The sequence below is a fragment of the Prenolepis imparis genome, unplaced genomic scaffold (assembly GCF_030444845.1).
Source record: "Prenolepis imparis isolate NDT839.2.m4 unplaced genomic scaffold, iyPreImpa1.0 SCAF_2, whole genome shotgun sequence".
NCBI lineage: Eukaryota > Metazoa > Arthropoda > Insecta > Hymenoptera > Formicidae > Prenolepis > Prenolepis imparis.
Window position 1 is genome coordinate 15,398,537 of NW_028141160.1, and position 24,457 is coordinate 15,422,993.

The 24,457-nt window shown below is 36.6% G+C and overlaps 3 protein-coding genes across 4 annotated transcripts in view; 2 read left to right on the plus strand and 1 right to left on the minus strand.

The window, feature by feature from the left end:
* Shn (zinc finger protein schnurri) overlaps positions 1–14,717 on the plus strand; it is a 31,087-nt gene extending 16,370 nt beyond the window's left edge. The window contains exons 2-8 of the mRNA XM_083058594.1: positions 474–973; positions 1,306–4,135; positions 4,775–4,895; positions 4,997–7,063; positions 7,611–7,797; positions 8,252–8,500; positions 8,919–14,717. Coding sequence (XP_082914720.1) covers positions 474–973; positions 1,306–4,135; positions 4,775–4,895; positions 4,997–7,063; positions 7,611–7,797; positions 8,252–8,500; positions 8,919–9,476 — 6,512 coding nt within the window. The 3' untranslated portion in view covers positions 9,477–14,717. The remainder of the gene's footprint in view (positions 1–473; positions 974–1,305; positions 4,136–4,774; positions 4,896–4,996; positions 7,064–7,610; positions 7,798–8,251; positions 8,501–8,918) is intronic.
* On the minus strand, positions 13,862–15,568 carry Rpb12 (DNA-directed RNA polymerases I, II, and III subunit Rpb12). Of its 2 annotated transcripts, XR_014427515.1 has the most exons (4): positions 15,387–15,568; positions 14,944–15,036; positions 14,784–14,866; positions 13,862–13,977 (listed from the first exon to the last, which is right to left on the minus strand). XR_014427515.1 is itself a non-coding variant. In XM_083058606.1 (3 exons), the coding sequence occupies exons 1-3, from the start codon at positions 15,442–15,444 to the stop codon at positions 14,844–14,846; spliced, it is 174 nt and encodes a 57-aa protein (XP_082914732.1). In that variant the 5' UTR covers positions 15,445–15,568; the 3' UTR covers positions 14,753–14,843. The 2 variants fall into 2 exon arrangements, 1 of the variants encoding a protein (XP_082914732.1); XM_083058606.1 differs by lacking the exon at positions 13,862–13,977 and having other exon boundaries at positions 14,753–14,866.
* A 614-nt stretch (positions 15,569–16,182) lies between these two features.
* LOC145948966 (uncharacterized) overlaps positions 16,183–24,457 on the plus strand; it is a 44,193-nt gene continuing 35,918 nt past the window's right edge. The window contains exon 1 of the mRNA XM_083058602.1: positions 16,183–18,943. Coding sequence (XP_082914728.1) covers positions 17,726–18,943 — 1,218 coding nt within the window. The 5' untranslated portion in view covers positions 16,183–17,725. The remainder of the gene's footprint in view (positions 18,944–24,457) is intronic.

Genomic DNA, 24,457 nt, shown 5'->3' on the forward strand with positions numbered 1-24,457 from the left:
TTCATGTACAATCATTGCCACGTGCGACAACGATGGATATTACCGGAATCAACAAATCTATCATCATCGTAAATTCGATGCGTCATTAATATCTTACGTAATAAAAATTTTTTTTCACATAATACAAGTAATGAATTCAACGTCCGTTTCTTCGGGGCTTTTTACACATTTCCCCGCGTCAACAGCCATATCGCAGCATCCTGATGCAGTGCAGATAATCGGCAATTTATCGATTACTTAATTGACGTTCCGCGTATTTACTTCGCGGAATAGTTTCGTCGATTCGCGCTGAGAGAATCGAGAATTCTTTATGAATCACTTCCCCCCCCCTTGTACACAACGACGTTCTCTGAGTCACCTAAGAGTCCACCACCCAATCGCCCGTGCATGATGAGACCTCGCCTTCTCTTCTTCGTTTCTTTTTTTCCTCAATTCCGATAGTCAGAAGATTAAATGTGCCGTACTCTTTGCAGAGACCCACACTGTGGCGATGACAGACCCACAGTTGACCAATAACAACAATAACAACAATAATAACAATAACAACGATGGCGAGCCAAAGTACCTGCACAAGAAATTCAAGAAGATGGCGACGACCGAAATTGCATCGAAGGTCGTCGAGTCCAAAAAGGAGACCACGGCGAACAACATCGTTCCCGCTGAGACGCTCAAGCGGAAGGACGTCGACAAGGACGGCAAGGAGTCGCCGAAAGAATCCGGCAACAAGCTCGAGGTTTCGCCGGAACCTGAGGGGACCGAACCTACCGCCGAGTCTCGGAAGAGTGGCCATACGTGCCCTTACTGCAAGCTGACATGCGCCAAGCCGAGTGTCCTTCAAAAGCACATCAGGGCGCACACGAACGAGCGGCCGTATCCATGCAAGCCGTGCGGATTCGCTTTCAAAACCAAGTCGAATCTGTACAAGCATTGCAGGTCACGCTCTCATGCGCATAAGATGGAAAAAGGCGACAAGGTAGCCGATAAATTCATTATTAAAATAATTTAATATATATTAAATAATTATGAAAAATAATTTAAAATATAATTTTTAATAAAAATAGATATTATTAATCGAATAATTAATAGAGTATATTTTTCTCTCGATATGACATAGTTAAATTTAAATAGTTTTATCTAATATTTTAATAAAATCTTGATTTTGCAAATATATAAGAGTTTATTGAGAGATAGAAATAGAATTCAATTTTCAATATAACATTTTCACAAATTTCTTCTGTTCAATAACAATTTAGAATTTATTAAGTAATTTAACATTATTACTAAGCGTTTCAATATTTTTTGCAGATATCTGAAGATTCAGATATAAGCCTGTCAGACAGTGCTAGTAATGGCACTGGTACGCCACCTCCGCCTCCCGTTTCGATGCCCACAACGACAACGACAACAGTGTCCACCGCCGCGATCAAGATCGTGAAAACTGGCAAGATATACAAGCCGAAGTTCCAAGCTCGAACGGCCCTACAGTGTGTCAACAGCGACACGGAGACGTCTTCTTTATCTCCCAGTTCTTCCAGTAGTTCTTCCTCCTTCTCCTCCATAGCTACTTCCGTTTCCAATTCCGTCAAACCGAACGCGGAACAGTTGCAGGAGCACATCGACAAGATCATTACGGTCAACCAAGCGATTGTCGATGCGGTGGATCCACTTCTGCATAAATTAATGCAGCGCCAGCAGAGCCTAGTGGAGACGAAACAATTGTACGAGCAACAACCGTTGAATTTGTCTTCCACGGAGGAAACCTTGAGCAACAGAAAGCGATGCTATAGCGACAGCTGCGCACAGGAAGCGAAGGAAGGTGCACATAACTCCGAGAGTTCGATCATCAAAGATCTCCTTCTGAAAACTCGTGATTTTGCGAACGTATCAATACCGGAGATTGCATCGGAAAATTTCGTCTGTCCTACTTGCAATATTCCCTACACCAGCATAGACAACCTAGAGGCTCATCGTAAATATTATTGCAAGGGTAGTCCCCGAAGAGGAATGGACTATCAGATAGAGCTGGAGAAACGAGACTCCGACTTTGATTCCAAGTCTTCCGATTACTATGGCATTTTGCAGCCTCTACCATCACCAGGTCCTCTACTGGGCAATACTAGACTGGTCGATGCGTATGCTCCGCCCTTCAAGAAGCAGAGAACGGAGTCTGTGCCAACTAGCTTGAGATCGCTGGAAGAACTCAGCAAGTATCCACGTCCGAACTCGCTACAGATGTTCGGCGGCGAGGTGAAAATCCTCGATAATACGGGCGAGGTAACGAAAACAATGAGGATCGAGCCGCGACAGACCAAGTCGCCCACGAGCGACATAGTCAATGCCAAGTGCGTGACCTCGGAAACGGCGTCGATAGTTGTGAGGTCAGGACTTCATTCCGGTGGTACCATGCTGCACAAGTCTTCGAGCATACCGGCCAGTACGCCTAATCCCTCCATATCCCTGTCCAACACGCCAAGCATGGCGTCCATCATGCCAAACATATCAGCTCCAAATCTAACGCCTACCATGTCTTGCTACAACTTCTTAGAGCCGCATCTCAATCCGCTGACGAGTATCACTGCCTACAACCCGTTGATCTTGCCGCAAACGGGCATCACGAGCATTCTCCACGGCGACAAGGTGATACGTTACGTGCCCGGTATTCCCGGACCGGATACTCTGACCGGTACGCCGACCATAGACATATCTCCGAGTATAACGGCCGGTGAAAGCGGTTACAAGGTGATACCGGGTTTACCGGGCCTGCACATGGTAAATCAGCCGCTGGATCTGGCTAATCCTGTGAGGGTGCAACCCAATACGGTACAGTGCGGTATGGCCGAGTGTAGTGTAGACGTGTTTCCGTTACCTGGACACACTTCTTCTATATTGGACCAGCCTCTGGACTTGGCCAGTCCGGCGAAGGAGTCGACAAAGATCAGCTTTAAAACTCCGAGCGTCGACAGTCTGAAGAACGGCTTGACCAGTCCTAAAGTTCCTAGCGTCAAGGTCGAGACCTCGACGGACAAGCATCGCGTGAAAATAATGACGATGTCCTTCAACAAAGCGGAGCTAGATCGTCATATCAAGAATAACGTGACCGTGAAGTACAAAGGTATGGAAAGTCCGCGAGACAGGAGAGAGTTTACGTATGATAAGAGTCCGAAGTTAGACAAAGCTTTTAGTTATCCGAACGGCGTGGATCCCGCGACTTCGTCGAGTTCTTACAGTAAACTAAAATACACGACTAAGGTCATTTCGGAAAATAAGAAGAAGTTTTCCAATTGGAGCGTCAATGAGATAGACGCCGGCAGAGTAGCACCTGTAGAGACGCATGTTGCGATTTCCAAATACGATCTGCCATCTCATGAGAACGGTCGATTGAAGAATAACGTCTCTTCGGATGTACGTGGATGGACGTCCAAGGTTGCGGATAATTATATGTTCAACGGGGCCAAAATAAAGGCAGACAACGCGCCGTCGGTGATACTTGTGAACTTAGATTCTTCCAAAACAGAAGTGCCAACGAAAACTTCCACAGAGTTAGTTGTTAAAGACAAGCAGCCCGAGGCCAAATCGCCAAAGAGCAGCGGCGACGTCGCTGAGGAAGCGACTAACTCCAACAAGTTCTTGAGACCTACGTCCCTGCCGCTGAAGCCCGGCACTTTCACGCCGAAGAAGCATCACGGGATTACGCCTACGGCGAACACCCTTCCTCTTATCAGTCCGGAGACACCTCGACCGAAAAAGTCATACGGACAATTGTATCTGAACGGACACGCCTACACATATCTAGGATTAAAGTGTTCCACCAGAGTGTTCTATTGCACCCTGAATCGACCACAGCCGATGTATGTCACACAGCAGCACGGTCTATCGATGTACTCGAATTGGAAAAGTAAGGAGGCACCCCTGGACGTGGACATGGCGCACTACGACTCCCGGCACAGGCCTCTTAATTATACCACCGCGTGGAAAAAGCAAGAAGATATTCTTACGCACTCCTCGCAAAGACCAACCACTCCTACCAGTCCAGACAGCGGATTGGAGAGTGATATGCAGGAAAAAGCGAAGAGGGTGAAGATATTTGATGGAGGCTTCGAGAGTAACGAAGATTATACTTATGTACGCGGAAGAGGTGAGTAATGTTTAAATTTAAACTGCGTTACTTTATATAAAATAAATTATTTTAGATATAAAAAATATTCAATAAAATTTAATAATAAAATAATAATTAATAAAATATTTTAATATTAATATTAATAAAATATTTCATATAAAATAAAACAAATTTTTAATTCTTTTAACGATGTTTTGAGATCATGTGTGATACGTAACGTAATATTATTTATCTCTTTTTCTTTTCTTTTTATTAATGTAATTTATAATTTATAATTGTGTGGAACAATTTATCTATGCATTCATATTATCGCACTCACCGAAAGAGACGTTAAAAATATACGTTAAAAAAGAATCACAGATGTAACATGCCTCGAGAAAATTTGAAATTGAGAGTATGAAAGAGCAGTATAAGTAATAATAAGAGTGCCTGTGCCTTGTGATCGCAGCATCCGCAAAACAATTTCTCGTTCGCGAGTAATAATTTTAATTTTAGTTAATTTAATTTTAATTTTAATTTCATTAATAAGATTTTTGATAATAATTTTAGACATAAAAAACTTTAATTATTTCTATATATATGTATATTATATATATCTCTCTAACATCTATATACATATTATATTATGTTTATATATCTCTATTAATATTATTTAAGGTCGAGGACGCTACGTCTGCGAAGAATGTGGTATTCGTTGTAAAAAACCGTCTATGCTAAAGAAACATATCAGAACACATACAGATGTTAGACCATATACCTGCAAGCACTGTACATTTAGGTAAGTTTTTAAATTCATGTAGCATAGCAAAAAAGTATATATAAATTCTATTAACTTTCCTAACGTTTATCATGTAATTTCATCAGAATCATTTTTTACAGTTTCAAAACAAAAGGTAACCTTACGAAGCATATGAAATCCAAGGCTCATTACAAAAAGTGCGTGGAATTTGGCGTGATACCGGTTCCCACGAGCGTCTGCGATGAAAATATTGACAAGGAAGCCATTGCGCGATTAGTTGCCGGTGGCGGTAATACGGAAGAATCCTCGGAAGAGGAAGATGAGAGCGACGGCGAGGAGAGCGAAGAGTCTGGTAGCGAGGAACAAGAAGCTGCACAAAGTCTACTGAGTCTTTCGCAACATAACGCGACGAACAGATTGCCGGGTTTGCTGCCGTCTGGCAGACCTACGACATATCCATACCTGTTAACCCTACCGACAACCTCCACGGTGAATATTGTATCCACCACGACGAGTACAACGATCGTGAGCAGCCAAAGCATCGCCGCGCAAGAGACGACTTTAATACAAAATGAATTATCGCAACGTTATTATTTCCCATCGAACCGTGACGCTACCTCGGAAGAGACGAGGATGAGTGTTATTCAGTCATCGAAGAAAGATGATTCTGATTTGGAAGTTGAAGAGATCACCGATGTCACGGAGTCGCGTCATCAACTTTCGCAGCCCATGGATCTTACGACGAAGCAGACGCCTCAACTGTTGCTCTCGCCAATCTCGCCAAGGGCCAGACCAGCGGACATACTGACTCCCGTTTCAGAACCGGTCCTATTGCAGACAATAGTCCAGACGATGGAGCGATTGCCTATACAGGGTAGAGAATGGAAGCCGAAAGCGGAAGGCCATATGTTGCAAGCGTATCTTACGGAGAGACACATGATGGACAGTAAAATGAAGCAGCAGTATCGCGTGGGGAACACCAAGTTAGACAACAAACAAATACAAGAAAGAGATATTTATCCGCGGCATCAGGATCTTACTAGGTCCAGGCACATGGATTCCAACGGTATTCCATCAGTGACGTACACCGATCCGAGCAAAATGCAACACACTGTTGTGGAATCTAGAATTAAGCACATGACAAAGCACACTAGTGACGACATTAAGATGGAAATCAGGGAGAAAATTTATCTTAACAATATGGAGAGACGAATGTTCGACTACGAGACTATTCACAAGGACAAGGAGCAATCTAATCGTCTGGTTTCTGATCGTGAAAATTTTGAGCTTGGTCTAACTAACGGTCCCACCGGTACAAGGCCAAGTATCGAATATGGTCTACTTATGAGCAAGACTAATAGCTCGATGGAGAGATCGATTTGTCCTACTACACCTGTTCGCAGCACGCAGAGTATCGATTGCCATTCACCGAAATCTTTGAATATAGACAATCGGCCACCGTTGATGCAACACAACGAGATTGACAGAAGTTCCATGTTCAACGCGATGAAGATGATGAGCGAGGTAGAAAGGTCTAGAGAATGTCATACCGTCAATCAGGAAATGAGGCCTGCGAATCATGAGATAAGACTCGCGACTAGCGATAGTCGAATGCAGAGTCCACGGAGTCTCGATCTAAGACCACCCAGCAGAGAGATCAGAACGCCCGGTCAAGAGTACAGAACGCAAAATCACGAGCTGAGACTACCGAGTCAGCAGGAATACAAAATGCGCGGTCAAGAGTTGAGATCGCCTAGTCGCGAATACAAGCCATCATTCGCTCACGATATGCAAGTCATCATAAATCAGGAGCTTATGCCCTCGACAAACATGGAAATGCGGCAGACAAGTTCAGATAATAGGTCGTCGAGCAGCGAGATGAGAACTCTTTTGGAATATAGAGCGCAGCCTCAAGATCCACGTGCCAGCTACGAGATAATGCAATCGTCTATACACGAATCGCCCAAGTCGCAAAACGTCGATGCGAGAAATCCATCGCCGCAGGAAGCACAAATCATGTACTACGACGGGAAACAGACCGCGGATACCGTTAAACAAAATACACCGGATAGTATGAAGCGGACAGCAGTCAGGAAGATAGTCGTCGGTGGACCAGATTTTCGATCACCGTCACCGAATACGGGAAATCCGAAACCGCAAGCAGAATTTTTACAACCGTCGAGTGGGCCGGCGCCGAACTTCGTTAGGTAAATTAAATGTTTATTATTTTGTCGATTCTAACTCGATGCATATATGATAATGTTAGATTTGTTAAAAGTATATTGAAAAAAATACGAGAATAGATAGAAATTAATCAAACATTAAAGTATGATTCTTTTTGCTTTTGTTAAGAAAGATATAAAAATCTTCGATTTATGTGTATAATATGCATAACAATACATATATTACATATGTATATATAATTTGTTATGTAAATATCAGTGCGTATACACAAATATAAATTCAAGACATGGATATCCTTGATTTATAAAATTAAATCTGTCATCAAAAATATTTTTTATTTTATTTTAATTAAATTAATTAAATTATGTAAAAATAAAAAATATTTTTAATGAAAGATTTAATTTTATAGATCGAGGATATATCTCCATGTGATCTCGAATTTATATTTTAATTAATATTGGTATTTCATTAAATTTTATAACTCGCAGTTTTTAGATCCGCATATTTATCTCATTTGCATCTATCAAACAATTTTGATTATAAGAACTGAGATTTTTATACGATTTACAGCTTGACAGATGATGGTAGGAGTGTATGTGGAATTTGTAACAAGGTGTTCAACAGGCCTAGTCAGTTACGGTTGCATATCAATATTCATTATTTTGAGCGGCCATTCAGATGCGAAAGTTGTGCAGTTTCCTTTCGGACTAAGGGCCATTTAACGAAACACGAGAGATCCGTTTCTCATCATAATAAGGTAAGCGATGAAATTTATTTTCACGAGCAATATTATATAACTTTTCATAAATGTATATATATATATATATATATATATATATATATATATAAATGTAGAAATAAAATACTACACAGAGAATTTTCTCTTAGAATTTATCCTGAAAATCATGGTAACCGTGGGACAATATGGTATGGAATATATATTAATCAAAGAAATTCTCATAAAATTCTTTCCATACCATATTGTCCCACGATTACCATGATTTTCAGGGTAAATTCTAAGAGAAAATTCTCTCCGTGTACGAAGAAACATAATTTATGATTGTAAAATATGAAAAGACTGTTAGATTGATATAGTTATTTAAATTTATATAGTTATATAAATTTATATATATATATTTATATATAAACATATTTATATATAATTATATATAAACATATAATAAATATATAATAAATATTTCACATTACAGGTCAGTATGACTTCTACATTTGGTGCAGCGACTAGCAGCAATCCCAGGCCTTTCAAATGTACAGATTGTAAAATAGCGTTCAGAATACACGGACATTTGGCTAAACATCTTCGTAGCAAGATGCATATTATGAAGTTAGAATGCTTGGGCAAATTACCATTTGGAACATTTGCGGAAATGGAAAGATCTGGTGTCAATTTGAATGACATTGACACGACAGACTGTGATAATAGTCTTAATAGTCTGCAGGTTTGTACGAAATAAATTCTAATTTCACACACGTATTTCTTAAATCCACACAGAGAGAATTTAGCCTGAAAACCATGGTAATCGTGGGACAATATGGTATGGAAAGAATTTTATGACAATTTCTCTGATTAATATTTATCACAAAAAAATAATATCTATCACGATAAAATATAAAATATGTTTGATTAATTTTACTATGCAGTTTAGTAAAATTAATCAAACATATTTTATATTTTATCGTGATAGATATTTTTTATTGTAATAAATATTAATCAGAGAAATTCTGATAAAATAATTCTTTCCATATCATATTTTCTCACGATTATCATGATTTTCAGGATAAATTCAAAGAGAAAATTCTCTCTGTGCAACAAAGAAAACGTCGATTAAAAAAACACGCATTTTTCCTCGATTTTAGATATTGGCTCAGAGATTATGCGGGAAGGATCCTGCTAAAATCGCGCAATGGGATTCGGAAACTCTGCCCGGGCCGGTTGCGAGCGGTAGCGAGACCTCGTCGGACGAAGGTGAACCTATACACGGACTTCACGCACAATATGTAAAGGCGACGACGGACGCGGATGTTTCCCGATCATATCACGTGCCAATCATTACCGAAGAATCGAAAGCCATTAACGATGCTCGCCTACGCAGTCCTCAGTTCAATCAGCAAAGGCGCGATTACGTTGTTAAAGAGCAACGAACGATCCCGGCCGTCGTCTCGATGGAGGACACGAGGGCGGAGGACAATTTACAATCATACAAGTGCCAAGTTTGCTCCGTATCTTTGCGTACCGTAAACGAGTTACAGGTACACCGTTTTGTTGAACATAATATTGAAACAGATTCTAGTACAAATATCCACGGAGATAGGAGTGCGGGTAATAGGGAAAAAGAGAATACTCAGAAAAGAATTGCAGAAGAATCTGCAGCGAAGGAAGATCACAGCAAGACTAGAAGACTAGAAGATACGTAGTGCCAAAATGATATAGCATGCTGAAGAATTTGTTAGAATGTTTGCAACATCAGGTGTTGCACACTTCGAGAATATTCGGTTTTAAGATAATGTATCATACACGAAACGCATCACAGATATCTTACGGAGAAAAGTCTCGCGGTACATTAAAAAAAAAAAAAAAAAAATATCTTAGCAAATGGTACAATGTTTTATGTTTGGTATAATGTTTTATGAAACATTTCTTGAAAGTTAACGTATTAACGCATGTTGAACGCTTGCAAAGATTTAGACGAATTGCGCGTTGTTTGTAATTAAAGAGTCGCGTGTTAATAGAAATTTGCAATTTTACGTTGCCAGAGTATATCGGAAATTTCTGAGGATTTTACCAAATTTATCAGAGAGAAGTGCAAAAGACATGGACATTGTAAAGATATCGCGTGTTAATGTGTAACAACATAAATTAAAAATTAAGGAGCACTGTCTCGATCATGTTTCTTCTACTACAGGTATCGGTTCATTTATAAAATTGCCTGTATTGAAAACAGCGACATAATCGCTTATACAGTTCTCCTCTAAGACTTTACACTCTTTCTCACAAAACGACACGGTATAAAGCGTAAATAAAAAGAAAAAAAAACGTAGCTCGAGTATCTGATAATAATTATAATATTTATACACAATAGTATCTCTTGTAGCAAGCATGACGTGCAATGAACTAGCATGTGATACTGTATTTAAAGTGCAAATGTTGCTTTCAACATGTTGAAGAGTATTCTAATATTACACTTTAAATTGATATGAAGCTTATACACACATATATTATATATTTGTATCATAGTACGAACAACTATGAGAGAGTTATTGTTGATATAAGAGGAAATGTGTTTGTATATATTTATGTATAATATAATGTGAGAAATCATGTTTCTATTATAGTTTTAAGAAATCAGAAATCAGAAATTGCATCGGTTGCTCAGATTACTTATAAATTTATAAGGATTTTTATTAAACGAGTCAAATTTTTTTAATTTCCATGTCTTGAAACATTTTCTTACAAAAAAATTAAATATAATAAATATCCACTTTAATTGGAAACATTGCTAGATGTTTACTTATCTTCATTTACATCTGATATTAGTTTAAATCTTAATTGATCTTATTTGTTATATGCTCTGAGTGACCGATTTGCTGATTCTGCTTAAGACATTTAAGAAGCCAGATACCTTCCATGAGCGACAGCTACCGTATCTTATAATTAACTGTCTATCTCTCCGTAATGCTATATGCAGTTTTGATATCTCACTCAAGCACGAGAATGTCTTTCCTATACCGCATAATCAGACACCGATTATCATAATTTGTACCTAGATGTGCTTGAGTTAAGATAATAGAGATACGGATATATAGAATGACTGCACAATTGTATACAAGAGGTCCAGTCCGAGTGATTGTCACTAAACGATATCAATGTAGCATAGTCCTAACATAGCATTTTGGATGTATATCTATTATATATATATAATTCTGTCGACTCCAACTGCAAAACTACATACGAGCTTCCAAGATGTGTACATGTGTTCTATGTACCCAATATGCCAAGCCAACAATTTGCGTTTCAAGAGATCAGCGAAAAGAATGATACGTCAAAGTTGACTTTCGATATAAATAACAATTCAATGTGAATTTTTTCATATAAAATACGATATTCTGAAAATACGTGTAACACACGTCTCTCTCGACTATTTGCCTGTATACTTACATATATGTGATTTTGAAAGAATGTACTTTTTGTCAAAAATTATAGATTCATATTCTCAATATATTTTCGAAACGTAAGTCGTCCATAGAAATATCAGGTATTTTCAAACGTATACATATCATATCCACTGATCTCTCGATATTAACCGGGACGATGGATGGCTATGCGTTTTATCATTTGATCAAATCGAATGTCGCACAAGTACAAGTTATATTTAGATTTACTCAATAATGGACTTGCCATTTCTCGTGCGTAATCCGAGGGCGATGAGATCCTCCGCAAAAGTAAATCCTCTTTAAACACATGTGCACGATCACAATTTTCACCGAGATCACCCTCGCCAGTCTTATCACTCGCGAAAGAAAACAAAACTGTACGCGGAAAATTTACTTACGATCAGAGAAACCACTTTTCGTCCGGTAAACCGAGGGGGAGGAGGGGAGGGGGTCCACCACAAACTGCAAACATAAATTCTCGTTAAACACATTGCGCGTGATTACAATTTTCATCGAGATCACGCTCGCGAGTCTTATCACTCGCGAAAGAAAACAAAACTGTAGGCGAAAAATTTACTTACGATCAGAGAAACCACTTTTCGTCCGGTAATCCGAGGGGCTAGGGGGGGGGGGGGTCGACCACAAACTGCAAACGTAAATTCTCGTTAAACACATTGCGCGTGATTACAATTTTCATCGAGATCACCCTCGCGAGTCTTATCACTGGCGAAATAAAACGCAACTGTGCGCGGAAAGTGGCGGAAAGTTGGCTTACGATCGGAAAAGCTTTGCACTTTATGCCCGCGAAAAACGGCCGCGTCGCTTATACACTCTGAACATACTCGCGATTCAAGTCTATCAACGTCATTAAACGTTGAACGTTTGAAAAGTTGCGTGACAATATTCGCGAAATATGTTTCAATCGAATAATATCATGCTAATTTTGCAAGTGAAAAATCGTAAAAAGATTTTTACACATTTGAAAATTATGTTATAATTATTTTTTTTTATTCATAATATATGACATGATTTCGTTGTCGATAGACGATACTTGACTTACGTTGTCTAACCATAAAATACCATGATTATACATATACATATATATCATCGCATTAATATGATTTTAAAATATAGCATGAAATATGTGGAAATTAATATTGATCATAGATACGAGTCAAATTTACTTAATATAATTAATGGAACTGGAAATTATTTTGATGTGGCCGATAATACGAGGCGAGATTCTCTCCGCAAACGGGAAGAAACGGCAACTAAATTCTCTTTAAATATATATGTACGCGATTACGATTTTCGTCGAAATTTACACTCGCGAATCTTATTAATCGCAAGAAAAGGTACAACTACTTGTATTTGGGGGAAATCACGAAAAACTCGCTCACGATCCGAAAAGTTGGCGCAACTTTGTCCCGCGAAAAACACGACCGCGTCTCATCTGAACTGATCGCACCTCGCAACTGAACTGAACTACACCTACACCGTTGAACATTGAGCGTTTAAAAATATTACTTGATATATCTATATCAATATCTGCGAATTATTCCAATTAAATAATATCATGCTATTTTTTGAAAATTGTAAAAAGATTTTTACAGATTTTGAAATTATGTTATAATCACTTTTCTTTTTTTTAAATTCGTATACATATACTATATAACTATATTTATTTCAAAATCAAGATGTTATTTGAATTACGTTGTCTAACCGTAAAATTTGATGCGATTATATTATAACATGATTTTTAAATATAGTTATAAAATATGAAAAATAATTATTGATTATAATTTTTATATTTCAATTAATTTATTTTTTATAAAAATCTTTTTATATTTCGATAAATGTTAAAGTGACAAAGCGATGAATGTATAAATGTATAAATGTTTATAAATATAAATATTTATAAATATTATATATAAATATTTATATTTATATATTTCTAAATAGCGGGTATTTAAAAATGTCATTATGATATCGAAAATATCTCGCGAACAATTTGAGATTTATTTAATTATATATATTGATCATCCAATTCAAAAGGCTGATGAAAAAATAATTTTATTTATGAATTAGAGATACATGAAAAATAATAGGGGAAAGATATTTATCAGAAATATATATGATTTTAAATCCTAAATCTCTTTTATTTGAAGAAAGAGTGTTAGTTTTTTGCATTGAACGATCGATACGTTATTCTAATTGTTAATCTTTTTATCATTTCGGAAAATATTCAGCCATGTAATTCACGAACATGTGGTTGACGTGTTTTAATTGTATTTCGATATCTTTCTTTACATATACAATATTATAAAATCCGATAGATTGTATAAATGTTTATTAAGACGATTCAACATATAACTTTTATGATATTTGAATTCGATTAAATAGAATAATCTGTATTTGCGATAAGTACTAAAAGAACCATATTTGTAAACTAATATCCTAAAGTAAGTACAAGCGTATATCTGATAAAAAAAAACGATATTTATTATTGAAAGCGTGTATAAACGCTCGCTACAATTTACACGAAAAAGGTTGGCTTGGCTACTTTCAGACTCAGTATTAGATTTTGAGAATAATAAGGGAAAAAAAGAAAGGTCGTGAAAAAATTTGTACCTTGTACGACTTCTAGATGGTTTCATATCGGTTTATATTTTTTATGCAGACGAATCGACACTCTATTTCATGTGTTTCTGAAGAAACTCCTTGGTCGCCTCTGTGTGTGGCTTCTTCTTCCATTTTCATTATTCTGTGGTGATTTAAATTTTATATACACATATTGTATAAACGGTGACACAAATATCTGGCAATATAGTATTTTATATGTATTATAGATCTTTAAGATTTTATAAATGTGTTCTGCGCAAGAAAAAAAAGAGTGAAAGGGAGAGAGCGAAAGAGAAAGAAGGGCGTGAAAAGAAAGTAATTCGTCTTTATGCTCGCATAAATATGTCGTGTGCTTTTGTGAGCTGCGATTGCTTCAACAAATCATCTCTCGTTTGAGCAACTTTGTCATGAAAACTTTTAATTGAATCCAATTGCACTGGATGGGTTTTTTTGCCCATCGATATCAGAAAATGGGACCGGAATAATAATTTTATAAGCGTATACTTGAGAAAGATAGCAAATGGATTATATGAATGTCAACGAGTTTTGTCAGTGTCATCGTTACTTTTCTTCTTGATTCTGTTAATTCTGTTAAACTATTATTAATGAGAATATGATTTTTATTTATTGTAAATAAAAGAAAGAATATTGCTGAAAGAGCATTTTATATATTATGCATTCTAAATTGATACATAAACACACATAGATTTTATCAAGTAAATGGTATGACTATCTATTGGTCCAGAGATTGTAACGCAAATTGTACGAAGAAAAAGTTCATAATATGAATGACTTTTTGTATAGTAATTTTGCAAGAACGAAAGTACAATTCTAAGAACAGAGGCAATGTGAGACAGGAATAAAAAGTTAATTTCCGATAAAGATCCTGTATTATTCATTAAAAATTAAGTAATCCCTTATATATAATAAATTTTTTTATTTAATTACCATTTCTAAATTTTCGAAGTTAATGGCATATAGTACATTCATTGTTTGTTGCTTGTTTGCTTATCGTGCATCAAATACGACGACTAAAAATAAAGTTAAGGAAAATTTCTCAATATTCAGATTTGAGTATAATTAATTTTAAAAATATTAAAAAGGATACGTCTTTTAGTGCGTTTTTTGTACATAATTCGATATCCACATTCCCTGCATCGAATTGGATCTTTGGAACGTATCTCATTATCGTGATGACATTCTAAAACAAATTTTAATTTGATTACAAATACAATGTAAAATAATTTTATATAAATAAAAATAATGTATTTTTTTACTTTTTTTATATAATGCAAACTTTACGTAATTATTAAATATATAATGTTGTAAACATTTCAAACATTTCTTGAAGAAAATACATAAATACAATATTGTCAATTTCAACGAGAAACAATTTATATAATTTATATAAAATCTTTAATAAAATTAATTATAAAAATATACATATAAATATATATTATACATATAATTAAAAAAATTATCAAATATTAATATCAAGGTTTTGTTTGCGAGGTTAAGAAGTAACATAAATACACGTGTGCGTGCCTTTACCTCCGCAAATATATACCATAGTTGTTTTTTGTGTAGATTCAGATTTGCTGGAGTCCATTAATGCAATTGTAATATTTTTCTTCTTATTTTTCTTTATAATTCTACTGATTAACAATATAAATGCGTAGCTGTACAATCATAATAACGGTCAAATCAGATGAAGATAGATGTAAAGCCCTGTGTCCACTGCTTGAACTCGGACAATTCTCCGATGTTATGTTCGAAAATTCACCGTCAGGTAGAATAGTAAAGAATTCTTTGTTCTGATTGGTCAGCTAAGCGCTATTCTACCTGACGGTACATTTTCGAACACATCGGAGAAGTCCGAGTTCCAACATCGTAGACAGGGCTTAATACTCGATAGCAGGCAGCTTCAAACAGGTAGATGTCGTTAGTATTAACGTTACGATAGTAAAATGATGGAGCTCTTTTTATTTGTGTCGTTACTATATTATTAAGAAGAAAAAGTCAACCACAAGGTAAAAATATAAACAATATTGCCATATTATTGTGTGCCTCATATATTTTAAACACATGATTAAAATAACGTTTCTCTGAACATATTTTATGAGTCGTTCCAATACATTTCACATCAATTGAGATTTCATTAATAATTTCGTTCTTTCCAATTTTGCCTTTTAATGTCGATATTAATATAAGGATATGTATTTTAATAATTAACATTTTCGATCATTAAAATGGTATCACACGCGAATCAAAATTAAGACAAATATTTCAATCGACCAATTTAGGCAGCGATCATACTTTTTTCCTAGGGCGAAAATGTGAAAAATTTTGCCATAAAATTATTCGCAAAATTTTCTATTTTATACATTTCTTTTTTTTTCTAGATAAAAAGCCAACATCGCTACTCTGATTAGTGACAAGAGAAGCATTCGTAAAACCGGATGTAGTGCACCCCAAAATAAGATGCGACGCACCCGGAAATTCGAGAGGGCGAAAGAGAAAATCTCCCCGGCAACAGGAGCCGATTATTGCGCGCCTTTCCCAGCATCCGGAGCAGCTGGCCAATAAGGCCGCTTGGCAACGAACGGCGGGATGAGGCGACGCACGCGATTGGTCGGTTAGCGCGCGAGAGAGGGACACGCGTGGCGCAGGAATAAGGAACACACAAGCGTTTTGCTCTCAATGTATCGGTGGAACGCCACGGCGCATGGACGTTCGGTTCGGTGGGAGAGAGCTGCGTGCGCAGGCAGGTTTTCCCGGGTTGCTCACCCCTGCAGTTGTTTACAGTGAAAATTGGCCGAGGGTAAGCGACGTACGTCGTTCGCGAGAGCCGGCAAGCGAATTCGTGCGAACCGAATCACGAACCGAATTATACGTGCGCGAAAGTCGATCGCGGTGAAAGCTGGCCGGGATCCGGCCAGCCTCCTGTTTACGAAGCGCGGAAAGGATTCTAAGGGTTCTTCCAAAGGGTTCTAACCTTCCTCCATGAGCTTGCAGCCGGCGCTCTAGAGCGGCAGAAGGGGCATGAAGGTAAAGAGGAAGGGGAAAGCAAGGCAGATGCGAGATGCGAAGTGCACGTTTCCCGCGCGATGCACACGTGAGTACAGTGCGAAGTGAGAGCAGTGTTGCGTCAACATTAGCGAAACGTCATCCCGCTTTCGTCCAACTTCGCGGTGTAGCTCACTTGATCGGGGACGCGATAAATGTGAAAACGGTCGGTGCCGCGCAATGACATCGTTGACGTCGAGAAAGATCCCTCGATCGTTGCGATAACGCGTTCCGTTTCTTTTTTTTCGCGCAGTGTAAACAGACGATCCGTCGCGAGTGAGAGACAATTCGAAGAGAATGTTTTGCGTGTCGAATACGCGTGAGCTATTGTTCATCGATCTCTATGGATTTATCGCGTCGCTTTCGTAAAGAAAACATTTACGTTTCCGAGATTTAATGAAGATATCGATATACTAATCAGTTAAAGAAACTCTCGTAATTGTGTATTTATGTATTTATCTCGTAAATACAGAAGTGTGTTGTCAGTGTGATTTTTCCGCATATATCTCCTCTTAAATATTATACCAGAGATACCACAAACAAGAGTCAACAGTCAAGTAAACTAGTTAAAAGGTAGTGGAAGAAGAAAGATAAACAGGTATGACTATTATCCTTAATCCGCCGATGGCCTGAGACAGATAGTAAAGTGACCTTCGCATGTTTGGTTAGAATTAGGAATACAACTAACCTTGTATACTTTTATTGATGACAACGCGCGAATATGTCGCTCCCCCCGCGTGGAATCGAGCGGAAAGCGAGGTAGTCGCATTCGCAGAAGCGTCAAGGATCTTTATTTCGAGGTAAAAGACATCGTCCTGAGCACAATGGAGCAAGTCGAGAGCATGCACATCGGCCAGACGTCCCACGTCTCCGTCGACACCAGCAGACACAGTTCCCACGACAGCGTCGACAGCGGCTACTTGTCCATCCTGACGCCGCACACCAGCAGTTGCACGTCGATGGTATCCGGCTACAGGACACGATCGTCCTCCGGCGCGTTGTTGTCCGCCAAGAAGCATTGCAGATTCCGCGCTGATCCGTTCCAATGCGAAAAGGCGCAGAGACGTCGTTCCAAGCACAATCACACGTTGAACGCCTCGGAGTCGGACTACATCGTCACCGAGAGCTCCGTCGAGTCGCAGGAATCGGTGCTGGAACCGTCGTGCACGAACGTCAACCAAAGTCACAATCTGGTGCACTCGACGCCGAGTTGCGGCGACAACAAGTATGCGGAAATTCTCAGGATCAAGAACCGAAGGAACTGGAGGACCACGGTGCTCATCACTCCCGCGTCCCAGGATTTTCAACTCTGGTCGCCACCACCGTCGCCGGCGATACCCTCCTCGTCTTACGTGGCCTCGGAGCCCGTTCAGGAGGACGTGGAGATGAAGCTAGTCCATACGACGGAAAGTATATCGCAGGTCGCAACACCGCCGAGACTGAAGGCCGCATCGCGGACTATTATCTCACCGGCACGCAGGAGGCTCAGTTCCACGATCACGTCGGTGGAGAATCGGAAATTGAGTAAGCTGTATATCACAGAGCTGGCCGCCGTATCTGAGATTAAACCGAAGAGGCTGGACTTCAGTCACCGTGGCGTAGCTTTGCGAAACAATCGCAGAGCTACGTTAGACTATACGGGAAGGGAGAAGGTGGATTTCCTATCTCTTCTGGGTGAGGAGAGCAATCACTTGAACTTGGTGTCGAAAATTCTATCTTATCTCGGACCCGCGGATCTATGTTCGGTCAATATGGTGTCCGCGGTTTGGAAGAGGATCTGCGAGAGTGATTTTTGTGCCAACGGGAGAAGGATGAGTTACATTCTGCGCAAGCAGAATATTAAGGAGAACCTGAGGATGACAATGACGATGAAGAGGGCGAAGTACGAGGAGGATGTACAAATGAGTCCTAGGAGCAGACATTACATCAGGAAGGGCTACCTGCTGGATGTACAGAACTTGCTTTGCGTACCAGCGCAAACGAAGCCGCCGAACAGCCCGCCTGTCTCGCCGAGCAAAGTCAAATTTCACTCCTACGTCAAGGTGAGTCGATATACACATATAAATCTCATATTGCTCTTATTAAAGTATCTGGTTATGGATAACAGAATTTACTCGATATATTTATATTTCATAATTAATAATAATAACTAATAATTTAATAATGAATAATTTAATAATTAATAATAATAATAATTAATATTTTTAATTACTAATTAATAATCAATAGAGAAATGATTGAGAGATAAATCTATTGGAGAATATCTGTAGAAATTATTCCAAACATATTTATTGAATTTTCAACTTCTAATCATATAATTAACTTTTACGTGTGAATCATTACAAGAAATATTGGTGCATATAACATCTTATTAGCATGTTACAATTAATTTTTATCTACTTTAGAAATTTTATTTTTATTTTAAAAATAACAGCTCGTATTAATGCATTTGTATGTTGGAACTTATCAAACATTTTTTGCACATTAGAAATTATAATGCAATTTCGTAAGGATAATTTTTCCGAACGAATTTTTGTAATAAAATATAATTGTGAGAAAAGTCAATGACGCGGATGCAAAATGTGTCCAAGTAATAATTTAATAATGAATAATTTAATAATTAATAATATTAATTAATATTTTTAATTAATAATTAATAATCAATAGAGAAATGATTGAGAGATAAATCTATTGGAGAATATCTGTAGAAATTATTCCAAACATATTGAATTTTCAACATCTAATCATATAATTAACTTTTATGTGTGAAATATTACACGAAATATTGCTGCATATAACATATTGTTAGCATAGTGTTACAATTAATTTTTTGTCTACTTTAGAAATTTTATTTTTATCTTAAAAATACCAGCTCGTATTTATACATTTGCATATTGGAATTTATCAAACATTTTTTGCACATTAGAAATTACAATGCAATTTCGTAAGGATAATTTTTCCGAACGAATTTTTGTAATAGAATATAATTGTGAGAAAAGTCAATGACACGGATGGAAAATGTGTCCAAGTTTCAAAGAACTATGTGCCTTATATACTTCTCAGGGTTCTCAGGTGTTTGACACCCGCGAGAACAAGTAATGTATCATTCCGTCCAGAATCGTATTCGATGCGTTTATCTCGTAACAGCGAGATAATTCGCGGTTGATATCCGACGAGATGCGATCATCTCTTTAATATGATACGTATCTCTTTAATTGAGTAATGATAATTTACAATAACTCAGAACACGCGGAAAACGACTGTGTTTTATCGAAAAAATCACGTTTGTATTCTCAGAAGCATTGCATTAACACTTTAGGATTTATAATTAATACACAGAGAGAATTTTCTCTTAGAATTTACCCTGAAAATCATGGTAATCGTGGGACAATATGGTATGGAAAGAATTTTACGAGAATTTCTCTGATTAATATTTATATCACAATAAAAATAATAATATCTACACACTAAAAAAAATATAAAATATGTTTGATTAATTTTACTAAACTACATGGTAAAATTAATCAAACATGTTTTATATTTTCGTATGTAGATATTATTATTTTTATTGTGATAAATATTAATCAGAGAAATTCTCATAAAATTCTTTTTATACCATATTGTCCCACGATTACCATGATTTTCAGAGTAAATTCTAAAAGAAAATTCTCTCTGTGTACTATTAAGTGTGCTGTGTGATTATTCTGATTTGAAGATGATTGTCTAATCTTGATTGAGAGTGATTGCATTCTTTTGAACGCTTATAACGCTCTTAACAGTATAATAACATTTTTTTTCTTTTAACTTTAAATATTTTTCTTCTTCTATATAGTTTTTATTAATATCTTACCATTTTTATTTACTTATTTATTTATTAACATCTTACTATTTTACTAACTTTCTGCTATTACTTTTATTAAAATAGTAAGATATTAATAAATAAGTATAATAGTAAAAAAGATATTAATACAAACAATAAAAGGAAATATTAAACATAAATTGGTCTTATTTTAGTATATGTATATACACTGAAAAGAAATTTGTTAACTTGACTAAATCGGTCAACTAAATTACTATTTTGTTAATTGAACATATATTAGCATTTAAATTAAATATACGTTTTCTTAGATTTTAAATATGTTATATTTAATTTAAATACTTCTATATATGTTCAGTTAACAAAATAATATTTAGTTGAACGATTTAGTCAAGTTAACAAAAATTTTTTTTTCAATGTATCATTAAAATAATTACATAATGAAAGTAATTTAATATTATGAAAACTAATAAATTAATTTCTCTCTAAAATAATAATTTGATATAATTTAATGTGTGTGCGTATATACATACAACGCACATACTATAGGCGCATTGAATTGTCTTAGGAAAAATTATTGCATTTATTATTAACATTAAATAATTATTATACTTAAAAAATTCGTCACAAATCATTAATCTGATTTTCATATCGTATTTTTGCAAAAAATTAATTCGTTTGCTAAATTATACGATAAAACTATCATGTTACGTGCATAATGCGCGATATTTTAATCGCGATGACAAATGCATTTCTCCATCGCTTTATCACGATATATAATTAATTAATAGTCGAGCTATGTATGCACACAATCGGTTGCTTTATTAGACTATGAAACACAGCGGTCCCCCGAATGTTGCGTCAGGCATGTTTAAATCCGTAATTAAGAATACCGATTCGACCTGTACCTCTTCGTTTCGGCACTCGTAATTCTCGCGAGAGCGGAAACACGACAGCTAATTATCAGACAGCGATAATCGATGGGTCGGTAGTCTCGAGATTTCCTTTTCACTTTAAATTGGTATCCGCATATTTCGCGCACGCGAAATCGAATCGCGCTTGGGTAATTGTTTCGATTGTGAGATCATTACTTTGACATTGATTTATTGTCGTATTGGCTTTGAGCCGCCGCGAGGGATAATTGCTTCGTGGGTCGTTAAGGCCGGAGATAAGCGAGATCCGTCAACGGTGTGCAGAATTTGACGGATGTTTGTTCCTCAATGATGAGACTCTGCCTATTTTGTATAATATAATTTCATACACGGCAATTGAAATTCATATTGCGATATTATATTTTGGTGCAATATGAAACGCTGCATTAATGCAATTGCAACAAAATACTTTGTACACTGAGAGAATTTTCTCTTAAAATTTACCCTGAAAATCATGGTAATCGCGGGACAATATGGTATTATGACAAGAATTTTATGAGAATTTCTCTGATTAATATTTATCACACAATAAAAATAATATCTATCACAATAAAATATAAAGCATGTTTGATTAATTTTACTAAACTGCAAAGTAAAATTAAATACATTTTATATTTTATTGTAATAGATTTTATTTTTATTGTGATAAATATTAATCAGAGAAATTCTCATAGAAATATTGTCCCACGATTACCATGATTTTCAGGGTAAATTCTAAGAGAAAATTCTCTCTGTGTATCAATTTTATTTATTGTGATTGAAAAATTGAACAATACAATAATATAACATTCTTATTGTTAGATTTATAATATAATAAACAGATAAATGGAAGAAACTTATTTTTTTAAATAAAATCCGTAAAAAATATATAAAATTGTGTAAATATTGTATAAAATTGCGATATTATACGTTATTAAAGAACGCGTTCGCATTAGAAAAATCTTAAAACTTAAATAACACTGCTTAAATTTAACATTTCTTTCTCTCATATCCTAGATTTAAGAATTCTTTTGCAAAACACGAACTAGTCTCGTAATACCGCGAGGAAAGTTACGACAGGCGTTCAAACTTTATGTAATATTTATGGATATCCTGTGGCATGTTGTGTCATTTCCGCGCAAATGTTCCCATTACATTCCCACGTACAGTTCCGCTGAATCTCCATAAACTTGCACGCGCGCGAGCTTCGAGCCGAAGCGGCGGGACAAACGCGATGATTTACTCGCGGAAATCAGTCAGACGAGCAGCGTGAAGAATCGGTGACAGTGATGTACGTGCTTTCTTGTTCCCGTCGTCGCCGAGGCTACCTGCCTGCCGGCTAATCCCCGCCACTTTCTCTCTCTTTCTCTCGTTAAACGAGCGATGCATTCCTCTTCGCATTAAATTGCGATAGCGGATGCAAGTGGCATACCTAGAGGATTCTTTGTTGCTCGCACGGAACGATAGTGAGGTCCATCGTTCGCACTCGTGTCAAAGTCGGTGCCGAGCACACGTCGGCATCGCCATTCTTTATCGTTGCGAGAAGCTCGACGACGATAAAACACTCATTGTTGACCCGCACGCGTATTGCATTCCGATTATGAGATGGCTTGTGAAAGCTCGTTATTATTGATTAAACGTTAAAATTTCGGAAGACAATATCTTTTCAATATACAAAATAAATGATTAACTTAAAATATTGCAGTCGTAAATTTTCGTCGTGAAATTTTATTTTCAGATATTTTTTACATCGTTAATCTTTGACAATTATCGCGATTGCATTTGAAAAAAATTTGAATAAAAGTTGTAATCTTTTCCAGATTTAATATCAAATTATGATTAGAATTATAAATTATTTTTTATTTATTTTTTTTCTTTCTACAGACTTAAATAGTAATATTTTGTTCAAAATAAAATGAGGTAAAGAAGCGCCGATAATCGAGTTTTTAAAGAATATCGAGATAATACACGCACACACACATTGCAACGTAAAAAATTGCGATACAAAAAGGCGGTCGGATCGTAAATAAATTCGAGTCGCAACACGTTGAAAGAAAAGTCGACGTTAACGTTCACGAACGGATATGCAACATAGTTTTAGTGCTCTCTCACCAAAATTGAGTCTGGCGGGCGATATATCAGAGTGAGAGAGTTCGTCTTTCCTCCTGCACATCCAGAGAAAGCCATGTTAGCGCTCGTTTCTTCTCTGGATCGCAAATCGCCTGAGGCGAAAACCGGCCACAGAGAAACAATGCGAATATATTATGGTATCTGGTACTAAAAACAAAGGGCGGGAAGAAAACCTTTAATCTTTTACGAGACAGTACGAGACAATCTAAACCACGAGAATATAATGCGAGTATGCCTACAAAAGGAAAAATATTTTTACCACCAAAACTTATAAAATTATGATACTATGTGAAAATAGAAGTATTAATATTAACCTAAATGCGCTATTGTAAGCTTGGATTTGTATTAATTTTTTATACATTTATATTTTATATTTTTTTATATTCCATAATCTTTTGCTTTGATTAAATACAAAATATTTAAATTGCAAAACTATTTTTTTATAATAATTTTATATTATTGGTGGTCGATATTAGGTTCTCACAGAATTGCAAATAAGGAAATCCGAGAGCGATTTTTTATTTCTTATCGCATATATTCATGCATATATCTGATTACTTTGACGTCCTTAAACTTCAGCCGGCCTTGCGGGATGCCGTAGAAAGTTTCGTTCATAGTGAGCCGTTTATGAGAACGAAAGCGCCAACATCCCTTTCTTGATCGTTCTGTCAGCGTTTCATTATTAAGTGACTGAACGA